We start from the raw sequence: 21,949 nt of genomic DNA on the forward strand, positions 1-21,949 counted from the left end.
GGGGACAGGAGACGCTACCGCGTGCTCCTCCCCTGGGCCTTTCAGCTCCTCCTTTCAGACACGTGACAGCAACCGGCTGATCTCCGCGCTCACCGAGCCTAGATCGCTCTGTTTCTTTCCTCCCGCCGCTGTGCCCTTCTTCTCCCCAAGTCTCATCCCTCCGCCCTCCCCCACCTTCTCCCCATGCCCCAATCATGGCTCGAGTTTTGAAGCACCCGCCCCTCCGCCCTTTTATTCGCTTGCTCATTGGCTGAGGCCTCAAGGACGCGTCCCGAGGGCGGGTGGCAGCCATTGGTGGGATGAGCAATCCGAGTTCCCGGATGAGGGAACATTCTGCAGTATAAAGGGAGCGGGGAAGGCGGGAGACAGCGCAGTTTGAATCGCGGTGCGACGAAGGAGTAGGTGGTGGGATCTCGCTGTGTGTCTGACTAGCCTTTTTTCGCCTTTTCTCTGCCTTGCTTGTCTGAGCTTCAGCAGAATTTGAGATGGTAAACTTCGAAGAGACGCTCGATGACTCCGCGGCTTTTTGACGGCGGGGGAAAAAACCCGTTACGGGGATGGGGATGAAGTGGCGACGGTTGGGAACGCGCGGAGACAGGATTTGGAAGTGCGGGGGGAGGTGTTTTGTCGGCTGCAAGCGGAGCAGCCCCAGATCTCGCGGCGGGCGGCGACGGTTGGGGTTGGGTGGCGCGCGCAGCGCCGCTGGGGGCCAGCGGGAGGAGGAGCGCGGCCGCGGCGGGCGCGCGGCGGGGGGCAGCAGGCGGGGTCGCCGTTGCAGTGCGCGGCGGGCCAGAGACCCCGGCGGGGCTCGGGGACGCGCTCGCGCCCGGGACGCGCGATGGGGGAGGGGCGCACCGCCCTGGTAATTCTATATTCTCCGTTCCTCCTCCGCTCGCGGGCGTCTGCGCGCTGCAGGCTGGTGGTAAGGCTGGGAAGGACTCCGGAAAGGCCAAGACAAAGGCGGTTTCCCGCTCGCAGAGAGCCGGCTTGCAGGTCAGTAGTTGTTTGTGCAGTGTGACTGCCATGGCTTTTTCTTTGCACCTCCTTTCTTGTTTATCATTGCTCTGGATGGGCGTTTCATCTTTGCGTGGGTGATGGGGTGTAGCGACTTAAGCTTGCGGATACGATAAATATGGGGGGGCATCGATCACGTGTGTAGGTGCCAGGGCGCGTTGCTGCACCAGTGTCCGTGCCCCTTGCTTTGGCGCGCGTGTAATTTGCCCGTATTTGACTCATTATCTTTATGCATTTGTTTGTGTGCTTAAAATTAAGTTCCCTGTGGGCCGTATTCATCGACACCTGAAATCTAGGACAACCAGCCATGGACGTGTGGGCGCGACTGCCGCTGTGTATAGCGCAGCCATCCTGGAGTACCTCACCGCAGAGGTAAATGGGTGTACGCCTGTAATCTGGAAAAGGTTTAGGGGGCGGGGGAAAGCAGCGTGAGGGAAGGAGGAAAGTGATGCAAGAAAACTCCCAGGCCCTAAACGCGGCGAGAAACCAAAGAGAACGCTAGAGGGAGCTGGTGCTTAATAAGGATCCTACTGAGCTTGAGTTTGCTGCTCTTGGAAATATAATTGCGTGCCCTTAGCTTTTGCACATCTTGCCATTCAGGCTATTTGAGGGAGGCTTCGAAAATTTGGTAGATTTCCACTCGTTAAAATTTTGACTGCTTTATGGATCTTGGCTGAGGAAAGTTGGAAGATTGATTAGATTCTGCCTTCTAGGTACTTGAATTGGCAGGAAATGCATCAAAAGACTTAAAGGTAAAGCGTATCACCCCTCGTCACTTGCAACTTGCTATTCGTGGAGATGAAGAATTGGACTCTCTCATCAAGGCTACAATTGCTGGTGGTGGTATGTAATTCAAATTTTTAAGTAAACTTAGAAAAGGAAAGAATTTTTAGTTTTAATAATGGATTGTAGTCTGGAAGAGGATGTTAAGTATATTTTTATTGATGCAGTATGGTTTGAGTCTTTTTGTATAACTCAATATTTGAACTTTAAAGACTACCAATTGAGCAGTCAACTGCTTTGGTTTCAAATACTGTCATTTTAAAAATATACTGAAAGAAGAATTAATCCATGTCACTCTCCTAGGTGTCATCCCTCATATCCACAAATCTCTGATTGGGAAGAAAGGACAACAGAAGACTGTTTAAAGGATGCCTGGATTCCTTATTATCTCAGGACTCTAATACTCTTAACAGCTGTCCAGTGTTGGTGATTCCAGTGGACTGTATCTCTGTGAAAAAAAAAACAAAACACAATTTTGCCTTTTTGTAATTCTATTTGAGCAAGTTGGAAGTTTAATTAGCTTTCCAACCAACCAAATTTCTGCATTCGAGTCTTAACCATATTTAAGTGTTACTGTGGCTTCAAAGAAGCTATTGATTCTGAAGTAGTGGGTTTTGATTGAGTTGACTGTTTTTAAAAAACTGTTTGGATTTTAATTGTGATGCAGAAGTTATAGTAACAAACATTTGGTTTTGTACAGACATTATTTCCACTCTGGTGGATAAGTTCAATAAAGGTCATATCCCAAACTAGTTGTTCTAAAATTGTTTGATTGTAATAGAAATGGTTCTTTGGAACATCTCATCCAGCAATAATCAAGCACATTTTTTTCCTTTAGGAATTAAACAGTTACTCTCTAGATCACCAAAGTCAGGTAACCAACTGTATTTTTCTTTTTTTAAATATTATATAATGAGCTCATAAAAGATTTTAGAAGTTTGGCAGGAACTGGAGAGGGATAATTGCTCTTTCTTGCACTGTTTGCCTTGCCTATGCTTGTCAGTATGTGACAGCACTACATCATTGCACTGTTAACTGATGGACTTGGGTAGGTGGGGAAGTTATCTGCATAGCTACTTCCACATTAAGAACTTTTCAGTTTAGGATAGGTAGAATTACTGCTTTCTGGGTGCCAGGCACTGTTTTGAAGTCTGAAAGTTAATCAGTCATAACTTTGGGAATATACTCATTTTTATTTTTTTATAGATAATGAGGATTCCTTTGTAAGTAGTAAGGATAGTAGTTGATGCTGCTAACAATAGCTCGACCCACTCAACATGTAAAAATTGTGGTTGGGGTTGCAGTGGATCTTTAACGTTTTGATACAAGTTCTGAAAAAAAAAATTTTTAACTTTAAATGTGGACATTGCTAAACATTCTAAGTGGTCCTTTAACCATCACTGAGATCAACAGGGCATGGTACTTCCTAGAGGTAATGTTATAAAAATGGAAAAGGAAGTATTAATAGGTGAAAGAGCTGGTCCTTTTAATCTTGGCCTAGGATTACCGCTGCTTGGATCTGCTTTCACCAGAATAATTGCAAATTCCAGATTAAATTTGTATCTTTTGGAAAACTACAGAGATACAGTCTGGAATGAGGCAGTAAAGCAAGCCCCAGGGTTAGGGTCCAGCGAAGCTCTGACGTGCCGGAAGTGCCAAGTGTGGGACTGACACGGTGATCCTCACCTGACCGAATCCTCCCACGGACGAGGGGCCCAGAGGCGGGGCCTCGCTCCCTGGGAATTTTTTGAGTCTCCTCCCCTACCCCGCCGTCCCGGCCGCACACAGGGCGGGCTCCCATTTTACGCCGGGCGCGCCCGGAGGTCAAGGGGCACGGCGCTCGTGATGCCGGCGGCCACGTTCCCACCCCTCTCTGCGCGGGGCTGCTGTTGCCCGCGGGCTGTGGTGGGCTCCTTGGCTCTGAACCAGTCGGCTCTTTCTATCGGCCGCCACGTGGGTTGGGACGCCCAGGCCCAGGCCCAGGAGATCGGTCCGGGGCTGGAGAAGATGCGGCTCGCGCCGTAGCCGCCCGCGGGGGGCGGGGAGGCCGCTGTGAGGAGGCGGAGCTGCGAGGTGCGCCCGGGCCGCCGCCGCCACGGTCCCCTGTGCTCCTCCCCGCTCGCCGCCGCACGCCCCCACCCGGGCTGGCCTCGCCTCCTCGGCGGCGGCGGCTTCCCCGTCGTAGCTGTTCTTCCAGAGGAAAGGGAACCAGGCGTAAGCCATGGAGGGGAACCGGGATGAGGCAGAGAAATGTGTCGAGATCGCCCGGGAGGCCCTGAATGCCGGCAACCGCGAGAAGGCCCAGCGCTTCCTTCAGAAGGCCGAGAAGCTCTACCCTCTGCCCTCGGCCCGCGGTGAGACCTCAGTGCCCCTTCTCTCCTGCCTTGGGGCCTGGCCTTCGCGCAGCTCGCCCCCACCCCACCGCGTCTGCGGGAGCTGGCGGGGCCCGGGCCTGCCAGCCGCCGTGGGATCCTGGGGAAGAGCAGGCCCGCGGTCCGGCGGTCGCCAGGCCCGGGCCCGCCTGGAAATAGGACTCCCTCTGCACCAGCCTGCCTCTGGGTCGCCGCCGCTCTGCTGACCGCAAGAGTTGTAGGCTCCCCGAACCGTTTTCGAAAATGCCCAGTCCTCATTCCCCCAGGAGGAGACTGGCCCAGTCTTACCGTAGGGCAGTTTTATATGGGTGTTTGATTATGTGGTCCCCTCTCTCCCAAATAAGGCCTAGTTCCCTAATGAAGTGAGAGGATCAAGGAACTCTGATGGCTAATCTCAGATTTCACCATCTTCCGGGCTTTGTAGAAAGCTGTCTCCATAGCAAACATCTTCGAATACCTGAGATGACATTGCTTTTCCCTGGGAGAGACGGATTCTTTAAAAGAGAGGAGTATACACTTTGAAAGATTGATCAAGAGACAGCAATGATTTGCTAAATAGCATCTGACTTGATAATACCATAATTTCGACAAAATAGATTAATCTTTAAGTAACAGTGTACTAGACTTATTTTAGTTGAAATTACCCTATTCATTGTCCTACTCTCTAGACTTCAAAGTTAACACACACACACACACACACACACACACACACACGAAGTTACAGAGTGCCAATAATTGTGCCTGACATGTTTATGTGAATTATTTACTCCTTAGAACAGTCCTATATTTTTGGTAAACGAACGAATGAGTGAATGAATGAAAGTATCTTACCAAGGTCACACAACACTTAGTAGCAAAGTCAGAATAGTAGCTGAGCTTTGGGATTCCAAAAGTCCTTTAACCACTATCCTTTATTGCCTTACTCACTGGATAATATTTTGGTTGAGGTTCAAAATATTTCCAGGTTAAGAACAAAATTACTGATAAGAAGAATGTGGGACTTTTTATTGGTACTTTCTACATTGTTGAAACACTTGTGCTCTTTGCTTTTCTCTCTATCCTTTGCATTAACATTATAATTGAACTCTTATCATAAGAGAATACAGGAGGTGAAGAAAAAGAAAGGAGCTTTTTTTAAATTTTAAAAACACAAAATTTACCATCTTACCCATTTTTGCAGTTAGTAGCATCAAATATATGCGTGTGGTGTAAAGGATATTCTGAACTTTTTCATCTTATAACAACAACACAGTTGTTGCTTTTAAAGACCATAACCATTGGGAAAATTAAGATATATAAGTGTGAAAGTCAGTGATACGAATGTACTATAAGGGCATTTTGTAGTTATCTAGTAAAGTTGATAGGGTATGATATTGGGGTAGTTGAAAACCTTAGTAGAGATGCAGACTGTGTCTCTAACATCTTGTAACCAGAGACAAGGTTCTTAGCTTTCATTATATATGAAATGTCATGACGGGGTTGATGTGAGCTGGAATAAAGTTATGTACAAGTACTTAGAAAAGTATTTTATGTCAAATACTCTCAGAAGATATTTTTTGGAATAATTTAAGAATTCAGGACAGAAAAAGATCTAGAACATTTGTAGAAGACCCTGATAAAAAAATTTAGTGTAGAAGAAAACTAGAGCTGTTGGTTTTGAGATTTTAAAATGTTATCCCTGATATTTTAGACTACCATAAAACTCTTGTATTTTAGAAAATTGAATCGTTGGGGCTGGGATTGTGGTTCAGGAGTAGAGGGTTCGCCTAAAACATGTGAGGTACTGGGTTCAATCCTCAGCACCAAATAAAAATAAAGGTATTATGTCCACCTACAACTTTTTAAAAAATAAATATTAAAAAAATCAGAAGGCTGAGACAGGAGAATCATGAGTTCAAAGCCAGCCTCAGCAATGGCAAGGCACTAAGCAACTCAGTGAGACCCTGTCTCTAAATAAAAATATACAAAATAGGGCTGGGGATGTGGCTCAATGGTCAAGTTCAATCCCCACTACCCCTCCCCCCCAAAAAAAAGTTCAGTTCAGTTCAGTTCTTCTGGATGTACCTGTACTAAGGCAAAAGAAAGTATTTAGTATGGTTTCTGTTATTCTTATAGTTCAGTAAATGGAAAAACTTGCAACTGAATACTAATAAATTGCAGGATTTTTATCCTTTTAAAATTTTTTTTCTTGTCAGGTAAGACGTCTGATTAATAAAACTCTTCAAAAAATTGGTAAGAGTTTTCCTTGAGGAAAAACTTGATCTCCAAAGGGATCTAGGACATTGTTGCTTTCAGTGTTTTTATTTGACAGTATTATTGTACAGTGTACTTGTTGCAGTGAACTTCTTGAATTGTACAACTTTTAAATATTTTTATACAATGAGTTGAGTTTAGGTTTGGGAGTGTTAATATACATCAATAGCTACCACACAGGATAAATAAATTTCTGGAAAAACAATCTTAGTAGGCAGAAAGTAAGTTACATTTTGGTTTCTTAGATTGTATGTTTATTGAATTATTGATATGTTTTGGACTTTGGTAGAGGTTTATAGTTTCACTGTTTTAATGTTTTACATTGCTAGTTTAATATTTGAGTCTTTCATAGGGGGACAAATTATAGATTATATTTTTAAAAGGAAAACATTATTATTGTTTATTGAATCAAATGGTGGCCTATAGCTTCATAAAAGACCATTCTGCATCTACTTTAATGAATAGGTAAGTTTAATGAATGGATTATCTATAATTTACAGCATCTGTCTGCACTGTAGCAATTAAAGTAATCCCTTCCTCCCCTCATGTGAGAGATAACATGTAAATTTTCCTCCTTTATTTTTTGCTATATTATTTTAAAATTTTATCTAATAAAAATGAAAATTTCTCTCCCTTTTTGTCTCATAGTAATAAGCAAAGCACTTTAAGCATACATCTGGAATATTTCCAACCTATTCTTTTTATAATAATTGCATTTTATTTCTATTTGACTTAATTAAAATTTATTAGTACAGATTATCTATTCTAAAGATATTTCTGTATGATGAAATTAAGTGTTACAAAATTATTTCCAAATTTCATCTAGTAGTCAAAACTATTTTACATATTAGAGTTGAAAGAAGAATACTGAGTTTGGGTTTGAACCTTAATTATTAAGTAGTGTGATTTTGGGTAGGTCATTTAATCTTCTTGAACTTACTTCCTTCATCTATGAAATGGAGATTATTTTTGAATATATATTTTTCTGTGCTGGGCAGTATTCTAGGAACTAGGGATTCAGTGCATAATAAGACAAAATTTCTTGTTTTCTTGGAGTTTATATTCTAAAGGAAATGTTAAGTATCTACTGGGCATAATAATGATTCGGTTACTGTCATTTCCTCCTTCCTTTCCTGAGCCTCAGTTTTCACAGGGTTATTGTAAGGATATTTTATTATCTTAATTACCATAAAAATGTCATGTATTATTATATGGCAAAAAATAAAAACACCCTGCATGATGCTTTGCAGTTCACAATGTTATTTGTCTCATGCCATTTTTTTAGTACCTGAGGACAAAATAATTCCTTTAAATTAGGATTAATTTAAGTTGGGATTTGAACTCCATATTTTATGCTTTACTTAGCATTTAGTTCTGCCATGCAGCATTTCATTTCTTTGTTTTTTGTTTTTGCTTTTTTTTTTTTTTTCCCTGTGCTAGGGATCAAACCCAGGGCCTTAAATCATGTGAAAAACAATTGCTCTGTCAGAGCTACATCCCTAGCCCTCATTTCTTTATTGTTTGTATAAAATCTCTCCCTCTTTTAGATTAAAAATTCCTTAGAAGTCTTGAGCCATTTTGATTTTTATCATTCGTTTCAACTAATGCTGTCTTACATATACTTGTGGCATGTACAGGTCTCTGGAATGATATTTATTTATAAAATTTTACAATTCTCAATAAAGAGGATTTGTTAAATAACTAAATAAGAGTTTTATAACTGTATGATATTCCATGTTAACACTTTCACAAATGAAGCTTTTCAATAACCACACTAAGTGTTTAAAATACAGATTTAAGGGTTATGATGAGCAAAAATTTGGGAAGAATATAAATGTCCATCAGTGGGAATTGACAAAATAAGTTTCACTGCACTTATATACTATTTACCTATTAAAAATGCTGAGGACTATATTTATTGCTATAAAAGAATATCCACAGTATATCAACAATAGAATAAAGTTAAGCTACAGATGCATTTTTTTTTTCATTTGAAATTGTCTGTAAAGCTGAATGGCCAGCCAATGAGAGTGACTAGAGTTAAAAATATGAAAATAGTATGTTTTTTTTTCTTCTTGTGTGGGATTTTTAAGTAATGTTTACTACTACTACTACTACTTCTTTTTTTTTTTTTTTTTGATGAACCAAGCATGTGTATTAGTTAAATGCAGGTTATGTTAAAATCTCAGTGTATCTGGAAGGTAAATGCAAAAAATGAACTCAGAGAGTTTTAAAACCAAAAAGTAAATGAACTTCGTTTTATAAGTAGTTTGCACAACTGTTATTTATGATATTGTACATTACTGCAAATGAGATTTCATGTGACTGATGACATTACATAAATCAGAAAAATCCAGTGTGTTCTAAATTCTGGCAGTATATTAGAAGAATCATGTTATTTTTTTTCAGGCATTCATTTCAGTAATTGTTAATACAGAAAACTCTGATTTCACTTTTTATAAGGTGAAACTGGGTTTTGAAGCTCACAAATATTTAATATCAGTTGTTGAGAGTTTTACTAAAAGAGTTTAGTGTAAACTAATATGTGTAAACAGTTATTGTTAGGCAGAGACCCTGTGTAGAAAATTGTACAAAATTTTCAGTGTCATAATAACTCCTGAAAATGTGAAACAACTGCGTGATCCTGCTTTAGTAATATCCAGAATGCAGCTATTAGTACAGATGATGTCACTAGAACACTAGAAGAACTTCTTTATGCTAAAAATGAAAGGGGACTTACAGATAGCCTCTAACCACATTCATAGGATCCTGTGGTCATCTGTAAATATTAAAAATAAATAATCACTTTCTTATCTGGCTTCATACTTTAAAAATAATTTCTTCAGGTATTAGCTAAAATACTTCCATAAAGGGGCACTCTACTCTCACCTGTTTTATGGTTATGTATTTGTACGAACCAAATAGGAAAAGCATAATAAATGCTTGTTTTATTTTTTTATCATTTTTTGAGAAAGGGAGCCTATTACCTTTTATTCTCTAAAAGCAACTAATTGTTAGTATTTTATTAGGTTTTTGGCCAGTGGGATCCCCTTTTTGATAATAGTTCCAGAGTTCTATAGACAAATCTCCAGTAGTCTTTAATACTTAACTTTATTCTTTGGTATAACAAAATGTTCAAGCTCCTCAGGACATTTTTCTGTGGCAGACCTGGAATTATCTACATCTCTTATAAACCGTTTTTTGTTTTGTTTTGTTTTGTTTTGTTTTTAGTGGAAAATGTTTTTCTTCCATCATAATATGAGCACTAAGGATACTATGACATCTAGGTTGTTCGTTGTCTGGGGCTTTTTCAGTGCCCAGAAGTAGAAAATATATATTGTTTATGTGTGAATGTGTGATATTTTTAAAGATGATATGGTTTATATGTTTATACTATTACTTCTAATTTCAGCTAAGTACCTCAGGATCTTATGTAAACGTTAAAAATTTATATTTCCATCTCCTTTTTACCTCATTTGTAATCCTGAGTCTCAAAGACATGGGAGATTATAGAATATACCATGATTATTTGCTTCATGCCATATCGTATATATAATCGTTTCATAGTAATATTTATCAGTACTTACCCATTAATATAATTATTGAAGATGGTTATGTTTTCTTTACATATATTCTCCCTATTTTCCTATTTTATAAAATTTTGAAATAATTTCAAACTTACAGAAGTTACAATAATAACAAATTTATACAAATTCAGTCATGTCTGCCATAACTACATTTTGATCAGCTGCAGGTTGCATATACTCTTAACATTATAATACCTAGTTATATCAATTGTCTTAGTTTATATAAGTATACTATGTTTTCACAGTGATGAAATTGTGTAACAATACATTTCTCTTGAAATCTTGTTAAGCAATGCATGACTAACAAATAATGCAAACTTCATACAAAGAATAGCACCAACTCCCATATACATTTCAGTTTTCCAGTTTTTAAAAAATGTTACTACATTGCTTTATCATATTCTTCCTCTTCTACCTCCCACTGCTAAGTACATGTGTGTACATACATGTACACCCACAATGTTTCTTATTGTATTTTTTTCCTGGAGTGATTAATAGTTCCATTGTAGACATGATGTCCAATCACCTCTGAATAATTCTCTCTCTCATTCTCTCTCTTTCTCTCTCTCTCTATAAATACACACACACACACACACACACACACACACATACTTATACATGCATGTGTGTGTGTGTATATTGTACACACATATATTGGAGGGTTGAATCCAGGGGTGCTTCACCACGGGTACTCTATCCCCAGTCTTTATTATTTTGAGAGAGGATTTTACTAAGTTGCCCTGACTGGCCTGGAATTTGTGATCTTCCTGCTTCAGCCTCTAGAATAGCTAGTATTACTGGTGTGTGCCACTGTGTCCTGGCCAGTGTATATTTTCTAAGACAAGGACACTCTTAACCACATTATAACCATCAAATTTAGGAAATTAATGCATGTACCTCATTTAAATTCTGCCTGTTTTCTCAGTTATGTCCCTTATGACAAAAAAGCATGTGTTGCATTTATTTGGTGGGTATGTTTTTTCCTCAAGATATCATGATTTCTTTATTTTCTCTCTCAACTTTTACTTTTTTGATGAGGATAGGCCAGTTATAGAATTTCCCTCTATTTGGGTTTGACTTATATTTCCTCATATGAACTTTTGTTAGGAGTACCATACAAGTTGTATTCTATTCTTAGTGTAACACATCAGGAGACACACAATTTTTGATTTGGTCCTTACTACTGAGATTACTTTGATCATTTTGCTAAGTTGGTGATTGCCCGTTTTCTCTACTATAAAGTTTATGAAGTTTATTTTTTCTCTGTGGTAATTAATGTATACTTTGTGGGGAAATAATTTGAAACTATAAACATCCTTTTCCTCAACAAACTTTTACCATATCCTTGTAACATTCATTGATTATTCTTTTCTGAGTAAATTTCTGATGGTTGCCAAATGGCAGTTTGCTAATTCTATCATTCCTTCCACATATATTAGATGGCATTTAGGCTTATTTATCTGGATGGATTCATAGATTCCCATTTAATCTGTTATCATTATTTGTTTTGATACAAAATAATGCACCTCTTCACCCTGGCTCCTGTGTCTTTTTGTTTTTGTTTTTGGTACCAAGGATTGAACCCAGGGGTGCTCAACCACTGAGCCATATTTTATTTGAGACAGGGTCTTGCTGAGTTGCTAAGAGCCTCCATAAGTTGCTGTGGCTGGCTTTGAACTCAGAATCCTCCTGCCTCAACCTCACAAGTCACTGGGATTACAGGCGTGCACCATTGAGCCTGGCTCTGTGTCTTTTTTGACATGTCTTCATCATTCTTTGAAATTTTTTACTTTCTGGCACAAAACAATTTGCATACTTTCTTTTTACTTCTCTGTCCTTGAAATCAGCTATTTCTCCAGGGAGCTGTTTCCTTTAAAAGACAGTTGTATTTAGAAACTAAGATTCGGTCATTAGATAGGCCTCATTGCTGTAGAGATATCATTGCTCCTGATCCTCTGAGTGGACAGAACTAGGAAATACATGTATGTGTGAATTTGTGTGTGTGTGTGTGTGTATGTGTGTGTTTCTATGTGTGTAGATATGCATTTCTACATATGTGTGCTATGTTTAATGTAGACATACATCTATAGTAATTTGATCAGTATTAATTTTGATGTCTGTACACACACACACACACACACACACACACACACACGTGTTCACAAACTTCATTTCAGTGTAGTACCTTATTCAAGCCTCTGCATTTTCCTATTTGTATTACTATTCTCTGGCAATGAGAAAAGTGGTTCCCCACTTACTTATTCATTTGCCCCTGTATTTGAAAAGTTGCCTTGTTAACTGTTAGTGCGGGCCCTATCAAGCTTAGCTATATTTTTAGTTATGACTGCCTCTTTGGTCCCAATAAATTTCCTTGGTCCAAGCCTCTTGGGTTCTGCCAACCCCAGCTGACAAAAGAGAAAGGAAAGCAAGACACCCAATAATTTTTTTAGTTCACCATTCTTAAGATATTTGAACTATATCTATAGTGTCAGAACATAACACCATTACTATGTAGCATACATACTATACATTCTCTCTCAACCATCATTTAGTCTTTTAAGTCTATAAGTATTTTAATAGAGTAAATGCTCAACATCAGTCCATATGTATATATGTGTATATACACACAGGTGTGTGTGTGTGTGTGTGTATGTTTGTATGTGTATATATATATACATATATATGTATATATATATACACACACATAAATTATTTTAGATTCCTGAAATTTGTTTTGTAGTAGATTCCTAGGTAGGGTTTATGGGAACTATGCTCATTAAGTTCTAGAATGTTGAAAACAGTTCGTCTGTGGATTTACTCCATGTTGTTAGTTTGGTGGATACAGAGTCCTTGGCCCACATTTTCTTTCCTTGGGTATCTAAATATGTTACTCCATTGTTTTTTGCAAGTATTACTGATGAGCAAAATCTAATGAGTATCTATCTTTCTTTTTTAAAAGAAGGGCTGTAAATTGAACCCAGGTTATGTTGTGCCAGCCTCTGTACCTCTAGCTTCTGACTTTCTTGGTAACTGGGATATTTATTTTATTTCTTTTTGGACTTAGTATCTTTAATATGTTGCCTAGGCTGGCTTTGGTCTCAAATGCTTCTCCTGCCTCACCTTCTTTGTTTTTGTGGGTACTGGGAAATTGAACCCAATGGCACTCTACCACTGAACTACATTCCTAATCCTTTTTTATTTTTTATTTCAAGACAGGTTGTTGAAGGTGAACTTTTGATCCTCCTGCCTCAGCCTCCCCACTGGTTGGGATTACAGGCATGGCCACCACACCAGTCTTAAGTTTTTATTTCTTTATTATTTGCTCTTTTTTGCCTAGATGCCAAGTTAATTTTACTAGAATGTGTCTTTTTGCTATGCTAGTTATTCTTAGTACTCTTAGGTGTGTGATTTAGCCTTGTATAGTTTAGATGTTTTAGTATATTATTGTTGTATTTGTTTTATTATTTTTCTTTTTCAGAATACTTGTTGTATATATGTTGGATCTTCTTCAGATACCTTCAGTATTTTTCACTTTCTCTCAAAATTTTTTTAATTTAAAATATTTTAATTTTTAAAATTTCTATCCTTTTATATCTTCTTTCTCATAAGTTTTTCTGGTATTTTTATAACTTTATTTCTTCTATTTTGGCTTTTTCCTGAGTTTTTGCACCTAAGTTCTGGATAGATAATTTCTGAGGTGGTTGTAATTTTTATTCATGTTTATCCTTTCATATCATGTATTGTTTCTTAAAGCCCCTTGGTCTTGTTTTGAAGTATTAGTAGATGAGAAAATCTGTGTAGTGTTCCATCACTGTCTTTAGAGATTTGTTTATACTTACTCTTTTTTTCCTTATAATAATTTGTATTAGACCTCCACAATTTTCTTTTATTCTTTTTTATGTGATGTTAATTTAGCCTTTCTGAATACACAGCGATCCTTCAGTTTTTGTATAATGTTTAAGAATGTCACCTTGCTATTTTGAGAATGTCTCATTCCTTTCTCCTTCACTTTAATCTGGAGTTTCTCTTTTCTTTTTTCCCTTTGTCTCTATCCTCTTCAGTTTAGGTCCTGTTCCCAGCAGTTTCTCCTTGTTCTGGAAGAGAATTTTGATTGATTGGTTTTATCAGTTTGTAGTAACTGGAGTGTTCTGTGCCTGTAGTCTTTATTGTAGACCCTTGCACTCGTGCTGTTATGATGCTATTTTTATATTATAGCTATCATAAAACTCATTCTTTTTAACGCACTTTGCTCAGTTTTGCCTGTTGCTTATTTTGAGTTTTTTTTCTGTTCTTTTGGCTGGCAAACGCCCCATTGCTATTTTCTGCTTCTCACACATTTCTAATATCCCGCAGATCTTTTTAGCTTGGTGGTAGTCCCTACCTTGTATTTGGGTGTTTTGTGCATGAAGTTTTGACTTTGTTATTTAATTGCTCTGATTTTATGAGGGAATATGGAGAAATTTAAAATTTAACTTGCTGTCACAACCTTTGTCCCAGAATTCCCCCCAAATTTTTCATGTTTAAATGTTGTGAGCGACTACCTGCTAGACTGATGACTTCCCTTGTGATTGCATTAAGTACGAACTAAACTACAGTTAATAGTTGACTATGTATTGTATTTCTGTTGTTGATAACTATAAGATTGCTGTCTAAATTTAGTATTTTTCTACCATCTATAACAATAGATTTTATAAGAACTAAATTTCCTATGTCCTTGATTTCTTAAATCTATTAACCAGGGAAAATGAATGGTAGAAAAGTTTATATAAATAATAAATATCTACATATTTACATATTTGCTAACAGCACTGTTGGAATTTTTAAAATACATACATAAAATAGCTTTATTTGAGATGATTCACATACCATATAATTCACCCATTTATAGTATATAGTTAACTTTAATTAAGTGGGTTTTTAGTATATTCACAGAATTGTGCAATCGCCATAACAATTAGTTTTAGAACATTTTCTCACCTCAGAAAGAAACCCCAGGCTAGGCATGGTTGTGTATGCCTGTAGAGCTTGCTACTCAGGAGGCTGAGGCAGGAGGATCATGAATTTGTAGGCAACCTGGGCAACAATAGTAAGACTCTGTTTCAAGAACAAGAAGATGGGGTTGGGGTTGTGGCTCGCCTAGCATGAGCAAGGTACTGGGTTCGATCCTCAGCACCACATAAAAATAAACGTATCATGTCCAACTATAACTAAAAAAAAATATTTAAAAACACAACAACAACAAAAAGAAGTAGAAACCCCATACTCATTAGCCATCACATTTAATTTCTCAATTATACTCTCCTCACCATCCCTATACTCTACAATTGGCAATAACTAATCTTTCTAACTCAATTTACCTGTTCTGAACATTTCATATAAATAGATATACAGCGTAGACATTTCATGCAGCATTTTTTGTGTGTTATTGACTTCTTTTACTTAGCATAATGTTTTCACAATTTATCCATGTTGTACATGTACCCAGTACCTTTTTTTAAATTTTCAAATAATATACTATTGTCTAGATAGTTCACAAAGTTTTTATTTGTTTCCACTATTTTGTTATGAATAATGTTGCTGTCAATATTCATGAACCAGTTTTGTACAGATATTTGTTTTTATTTATCTTGGGTATATAACTAGTAATGAGATTGAGTCAAATGGTAATTTTTTTAAGAAAAACTACCAAGTTTTCAAAGCAGCTGCACCATTTTACATTCCCACAGGCAGTGTAGTTAGGGTACCAATTTCTGCACATCCTTGTCAGCACTAATTATTGTCCATCTTTTTGACTAAAGCCATTCTAATGAATGTGCATTGGTATCTCACTGTGGTTTTTTTTTTTTTTTTTTAAAGAGAGAGTGAGAGGGGGACAGAGAGAGAGAATTTTTAATATTTATTTTTTAGTTCTCGGCGGACACAACATCTTTGTTGGTATGTGGTGCTGAGGATCGAACCCAGGCCGCACGCACGCTAGGCGAGGCGCTACCGCTTGAGCCACATCCCCAGCCCTCACTGTGGTTTTGATTTTCATTTCTGTAGTGGCTAATGACAGTGAGCAACTGTTTCATATGCTTATGGGTCATTCATTTAAATCTCTTAGAGAAATGTCTTTTCAGGTTCTTTGTGCCATAGTTTTTGTTTGTTGCTTTTTTTTTTTTCTTCCTTTTGAGACAGAGTCTCCCTATGTTGCTCAGGCTGGTCTTCAACTCCTGGGCTCAAGCAGTCCTCTTGCCTCAGCCTTCCTGAGTAGCTGGAAATAGGTATGCATCACCTTGCTGGACTTTCACCCCATGCTTTTAAATTGTATTTTTTTTTTTTTTTGCCTTCTTATTGAATTGTAAGACTTCTTTTTATGTTCCTGACACATTTCTTTTATCAGATGTGATTCTCAAATATTTTTTTCTATTCTGTGGATTTTCTTCACTTTATTGATGATAGCTTTTGAAGTACAAAAGTGTTTAATTTTGATTAAATGCACATTGCCTACTTTTTCCTTTGCAATTTTGATGTTGCGTGTAAGAGTATTTATCTAAACCAAAGTTACAAAGATTTATTCATATATTGTCTTACCAGAGTTTTGTAGTTTTAGCTATTTACCTTTAAGTGTATGCTTTATTTTGAGTTAATTTTTGAGTATGGTGTGATGTAAATTAACTCTTTAACAAGTGGATATCTGTTTGACCCACAAGTTTTGAGGTACAGTGTTTTCATTGTTATTCTTTTAAGTATTTTCAAATTTCTGTGATGATTATTTCTTTGATGAGTTTTGTGGATTGTTTTTATTTCCACCACATTTGTGTGTTTTTTAGTTAAAGTTTTATAATTGATTTTTTACTGAAATGTATTTTGCTTATAGATTGTGGTACATATGGCACTAGTTCTTAGAGATTTTCAGAAGATATCTCTATAGCCTGGATATAATATGATCTATTTTCATTCCTATGTGCCAGGAAAAAATGAATATTCATCAGTTGAATTTACTTTATGTCATTTATTAATTGAAATGTGTTAAAATCTTCAACAAAGCAGAATATGGTGGCATGTGCCTATAGTTCCAGCTATTTGGGAGGCTGAGGTAGGAAGATGAATTGAGACCAGGAATTTAAAGCTTCCCGGGATAACATAGTAAAACCCTGTCCCCCCCCAAAAAAAAAAAATTAAGATGGTAAATTTTTTCTTTTTTTCCTTTTAGCTTTGTTAACTTTTAATGTAGTATAAATTCTAATATGGAACATTTCAAGCATATACAAAAGGAAAGAAAATATTATCACTATCACCCATCTTTTTTTTTTTTTTTTTTTTTGTACTAGAGCTTTAACCCAGGGGCACTTTAGTCTTTAGTACTGAGTCACATGCTACCACTTTTTATTTTATTTTGAAATGGGTTCTCACTTAATTGCTTAGGGTTTGACTAAGTAGTTAAGACTGGCCTTGAACTTGCAATCCTCTTGCCTCAGCCTCCTAAGTCGTCAGGATTATAGGAGTGTTCCATTGTGCCTGACTCACACATTTATCTTAACCACTTTGAATATATACAGCCAACCTGAGTTCGTATGTACATTTGCTCAACTCTAATTTTTATTGATTCCCCCCCCTCCCCCCGCATCATTTTTTTCTATCTTTTTTTTTTTTTTTTTTGTGATGCTGGGGATTGAACCCAGGTCTCCCTAGATCATTTTAAAGCAAATCCTAAACACAATTGTTGCTGTTTCATACATTCATTGTTTAGATTTATAGCTACACATTTACTGCAATATTTGTTCACCATTCTTTTTGTACCTCAGCCTAACTGGAAACATTTTTCTTTTGTCTGAAATGTAAATATTACAGAATTATCCAGTGCAACTCTTAGCAATAAAGTTTCTCATTCTTTGTGAAAATGTTTTTATCTTGTGCACATTATGGAAGACTAATGCAGAGCACAAGTTGACAATTATTTTTTTTCCTGAGTATTTTGAAAATAATACAGTGTCTTTTGGCTCCTGTTGTTGCTGTTGAGAAATAAACAAGTCTAATTTCTGTTTCTTTCTGGATAATCTCATTAGCTACTTAAAGACTATCTTTTGGTATTCTGTAGTTTTACTTAACAAATAAAAGTTTGTCATAAATAATTGAAGAATAGTAATTTCAAGTTATTAACTTAAAATTTCTTAACATTCAGTTTTTACATGGTGAATAGTGTTCTTTAAACAGTTAAGTATGTAAGGGAATACTTGCTATTTAAGAAGACCCTATGGCAGATCTTTTTGGAGTACACAGTTTGTAATTTGTCTGCTTTAAAACTTTCTTCTTAAGATCTTATATATGCAACTTGATGTAAACCGGCATAACGTACTTTATCTTTGTACAGCACTATTGGAGATAATTATGAAAAATGGAAGCACTGCTGGAAATAGCCCTCATTGCCGAAAACCATCAGGTGCTGGTGATCAGAGCAAACCCAATTGCACAAAGGACAGCATATCTGGTGGTGGTGAAAGTGGAAAAGGCTATACCAAAGACCAAATAGATGGGGTTCTCAGGTAGGAATATGATTTATGTCTCAATTTATAATTGATACCAGTGTAATTTTTTGATGTTCCAACAGAACAAAGGAATTAACTCCAGTGTTTTTTGCTTCATATCCTTATGAAATTAGTCTGTAAAGTTTTCAGCTTTATGGAAGGTTCCATCTTTTAAATTAACTGTGTTACAAAGCTGCTTCAGACTTTTTTTTTTTTTTTTTTTTTTTTTTTTTTAAGGAAAACTGTTTCAATTTTTTACACAGTACATTGTTGAGGTCATGATACTGAAAGAAGATGAAGAATTGTTTGGTCTTACATATATATAAATGCAGTGGGAGAATTTCATATGAGGAAAATTGAGAGCAATATCAACAGCTTTCAGTTTCCTACATATATTAATGAAGGATTTTTTTTCTATTTATATTTTTTCAAGGCTGTCTTCAAATATGTGCAACCACCATAATGTCTTCTTCTTTTAATATTTTTTTCTTACTTAGATTATTCTATCTCTGTTTTATTTTTACCTCATGATACACTTCTATGAGAAGCAGAAGAATTAGGTAGAGTTGAAAAATTATGAACTGAGGTTTGGAGATCTGGTCTTACTGATTTTATAAATAAGGCAAGGTTTTCAGGTAGTTTAAAGAACGCAGAATAATAGACTGTTTTGTTTCCTGCTACAACTTAAAGGAAGTTGTATTGATATTGTGTCAAGGTTACTTTCCTAGGGAAACTAAAGTTTAAAGATGATTGACTCCAAACAGTGATTAATCAGATAGTTCTCTGGAGAGTGAATTATAGCATAACTTAAGTGAATAGTAGTTAAAACTAGTTAGATTAAATCATTTTCTTTTGCCATTTCCTATTTCTCTTTTTTAAATTTTTCTTCCTCTCTTATCCTTTTTTTCCTCCTTTTATACTCCTTTTTTTCTCATTTGTTTACTTACCGTAATTAGTAATTAAAGTATATTTGAGATGCAAGCTTTATTTATTAAGGAAAGTGATTTGTCACCATGCCTTATAAATCAGATATCAATGTGTTTGTATTTTGGTTTTTTTCCTATCTATATTTAAATGTAAAGCTGGATTATAATATTTTATCTGGATGTGGTCATAAGGAAAAAAGGACCCCCTAGTCATGGTAAAGCCATGATAAAGGGTATTTGATTTGTATGCACTTTGAGAATATCCATAATGCTGCTAAGCACTTTTCTAACTATAGTACTGTGTCAGACATGGCTGAATAAGTGAGATAAGTAAATAAGTAAGAAACTGACCAGCTTTTGGATTTTTTTCAGAAAAAGCTTTAGGAAAGCAGTGTGATGAAACATTCCTGGAAACCACATCCTAAAACAAATTGTATTTTCTTTTACTTTATGTTGGTAGAGCATATTCTCAATGAAGGATCCAGAATAAAGTTAATGCATATTATGCAGTTTTGGGGGGGGGTCATTATTTTCCCGTCCTAGAATATAGAATTATCTACATGTTTGAAAGTTTCATGAGAAAACTGTAGTTCAAAGTTTTGGGGAATAAATAATCTTCTAAATTTGTTGTTAGTTTTAAAAAAATCTTTATTTCTTCATCTCTTTTACCCTAATGTCAGAGGGTGGGAGTAGCCCAAGGTGTGAAAGAAATAAGTAAGGAAGAGATATTTTATACCTTTGTTTCAGTATTGATTGATTTTATATGTGTATGTTTCTCCTAAATCCAAAGGTCTTGGTTTTAGGTGGGGCTAGGTACATCCTGAGATTAGAAGAATAAAAGATGATGGTGGGTGTAGATATACTCTGTGTGTTGTCAGAGTTGGAAGACAGACATAAAATATTGAGGGAGTTTTTGTCTGATGGCTTCTATTCTGTTTTCTAAGAGTTAGAAGAGAGAGGTTGAAAGCTTGAGCTGTGTAGTAGAAGTATGAGATGTATGCAAAGAAGAAAGCAAAGGGAATGGAAAGATTGCTGATTTATCATTGAAGGTGCAAATACTTTGAGGCCACGAATTCCTCATAGGTAGTAAAATTAGTTTAGTATTATATCTGTATTAGAGATTTATTCTCTAACTCAATAATTTTATTATATTCTTTTATTTAACAAATATGTATTTTTTCCCTTTAGGACTGATGTGGTTGGAACATTCTTTTAGGAGCATCCCAGGCTTACTCAAAATATTTAAGTCAGTATCTTACTTAAGAGTTGCTTTGCTAGGGGAGTGAAGGGAGGGGAGGGGATTGGGGATAGGAAGGATAGTAGAAAGAAACAGATATTATTACCTTATGTACATATATGACTGCATGATCAATGTGATTCTACAACATGTACCATCAGAAAAATGAGAAATTATACCCCATTAATGTATGATATATCAAAGTGCATAAATGCTTTCTACTGTCATGTATAACTAATTAAAACAAATTTTAAAAATTTATAAAGTAAAAAAAAGTTGTTTTGCTGAATCATATAGTACTTATTCATTGTGTTAGTTTTCATAAGCGTTGCTTTAGAGAGGAACAGAAAAGCAAACACATGCTGTATGGTTTTGTGTTTTGTTTTACCTATACACAGGGGATTTTTCTCACAAAAGCATGTTACCTTGTTGGTGAGTACGATTGTGCAAATAAGTTGCTCAGTGGCAATTTGACTCAATAGGGAAAAGCCATGCAATAATACTGTATTCATTGCATAAGTAAGAGCTACCTTATAGTAAGATTGAAGAAAAATTTTATAACTTAGTTAACTAGTATACTGTGAAATTAACCTCTATTTGTTGTTTTTGAGTCAAAATATTAAAAAATAATTGAGGAAAGTATCATGGATCTTACTTGAACAAGCTATTAATATATAATTGAAAAAGACCCATCTTTATTTAAAAGTATAAGATTAGCATGAAATCATTAATAGAGCTATTTATTTAAGAACATTTCTGTACAACTCTTAATTTAGTAGAATTATAGGGATTTGAATTTTAAGATTTGGCTTAAGCTCTATTTCTTTAAATTAAAAGAAAATAAGTCATTTTGCTAAACTTGTAAAAGAAATAATCCTTTGTCTCAGAAATAAGCATTTCCTCCAACACCAGTTAAATTTGGAGCCTATTTAAATAATCAGGTATAACACATAAAAAAAGAGAATTGAAAGATGACCCTCCTTTCTCACTCACATAAAGGCTGGACTAGACATACTTTTCTCATTATTAATCTCCATGCAGATCTTTTTGGCCTTGTGCAATATTCCCTTCCAAAATAGGTAATGGGTTGTCCCTGTGTTTCACTTTTTTTATGTTATAAAGAAAAGAGGTTTATTTTGGTTTATGGTTCTGGTTCAAGGTTGAGAGGCTGTATCTATTGATGGCCTTCTTGCTGGCGTAGTCCCAAAGCAGCACGGGGCATCATGTGGCAAAAGACAGAGCATGCATGTGTGAGTTACCCCTTTTTAAT

General features: G+C 36.5%; 2 protein-coding genes across 9 annotated transcripts in view; both read left to right on the forward strand.

The window, feature by feature from the left end:
* The first annotated feature begins 330 nt into the window (after positions 1–330).
* Positions 331–2,549, forward strand: H2AZ1 (H2A.Z variant histone 1). Its single transcript, XM_081304180.1, has 5 exons — positions 331–488; positions 916–993; positions 1,273–1,386; positions 1,728–1,857; positions 2,101–2,549. Exons 1-5 carry the CDS (start codon positions 486–488, stop codon positions 2,160–2,162), a joined length of 387 nt encoding a protein of 128 aa, XP_081160306.1. The 5' UTR covers positions 331–485; the 3' UTR covers positions 2,163–2,549.
* Positions 2,550–4,018: 1,469 nt separating this feature from the next.
* Positions 4,019–21,949, forward strand: part of DNAJB14 (DnaJ heat shock protein family (Hsp40) member B14) — a gene marked incomplete at its 5' end in the record, with an annotated part of 42,316 nt that continues 24,385 nt past the window's right edge. The window contains 3 exons of one of the 8 annotated variants that reach the window (XM_081304941.1): positions 14,221–14,586; positions 16,207–16,272; positions 18,363–18,534. In XM_081304941.1, the coding sequence (XP_081161067.1) occupies positions 18,380–18,534 (155 nt within the window). Of the gene's footprint in view, positions 4,152–14,220; positions 14,587–15,967; positions 15,987–16,019; positions 16,064–16,134; positions 16,273–18,362; positions 18,535–21,949 lie in introns of those variants that run through there. The other 7 variants (XM_081304943.1, XM_081304940.1, XM_081304942.1 and 4 more) reach the window with 7 other exon arrangements.

The sequence above is a fragment of the Spermophilus citellus genome, assembly GCF_964194105.1.
Source record: "Spermophilus citellus genome assembly, chromosome: 8".
Taxonomy (NCBI): Eukaryota; Metazoa; Chordata; class Mammalia; order Rodentia; family Sciuridae; genus Spermophilus; species Spermophilus citellus.

Excerpts from the sequence above, each read along its gene's own strand:
- H2AZ1 (XM_081304180.1), top strand. Across the intron at positions 994-1,272 it reads CGCAGAGAGCCGGCTTGCAG|TTCCCTGTGGGCCGTATTCA; the intron begins GTCAGTAGTTGT and ends CTTAAAATTAAG. Across the intron at positions 1,858-2,100 it reads GGCTACAATTGCTGGTGGTG|GTGTCATCCCTCATATCCAC; the intron begins GTATGTAATTCA and ends TCACTCTCCTAG.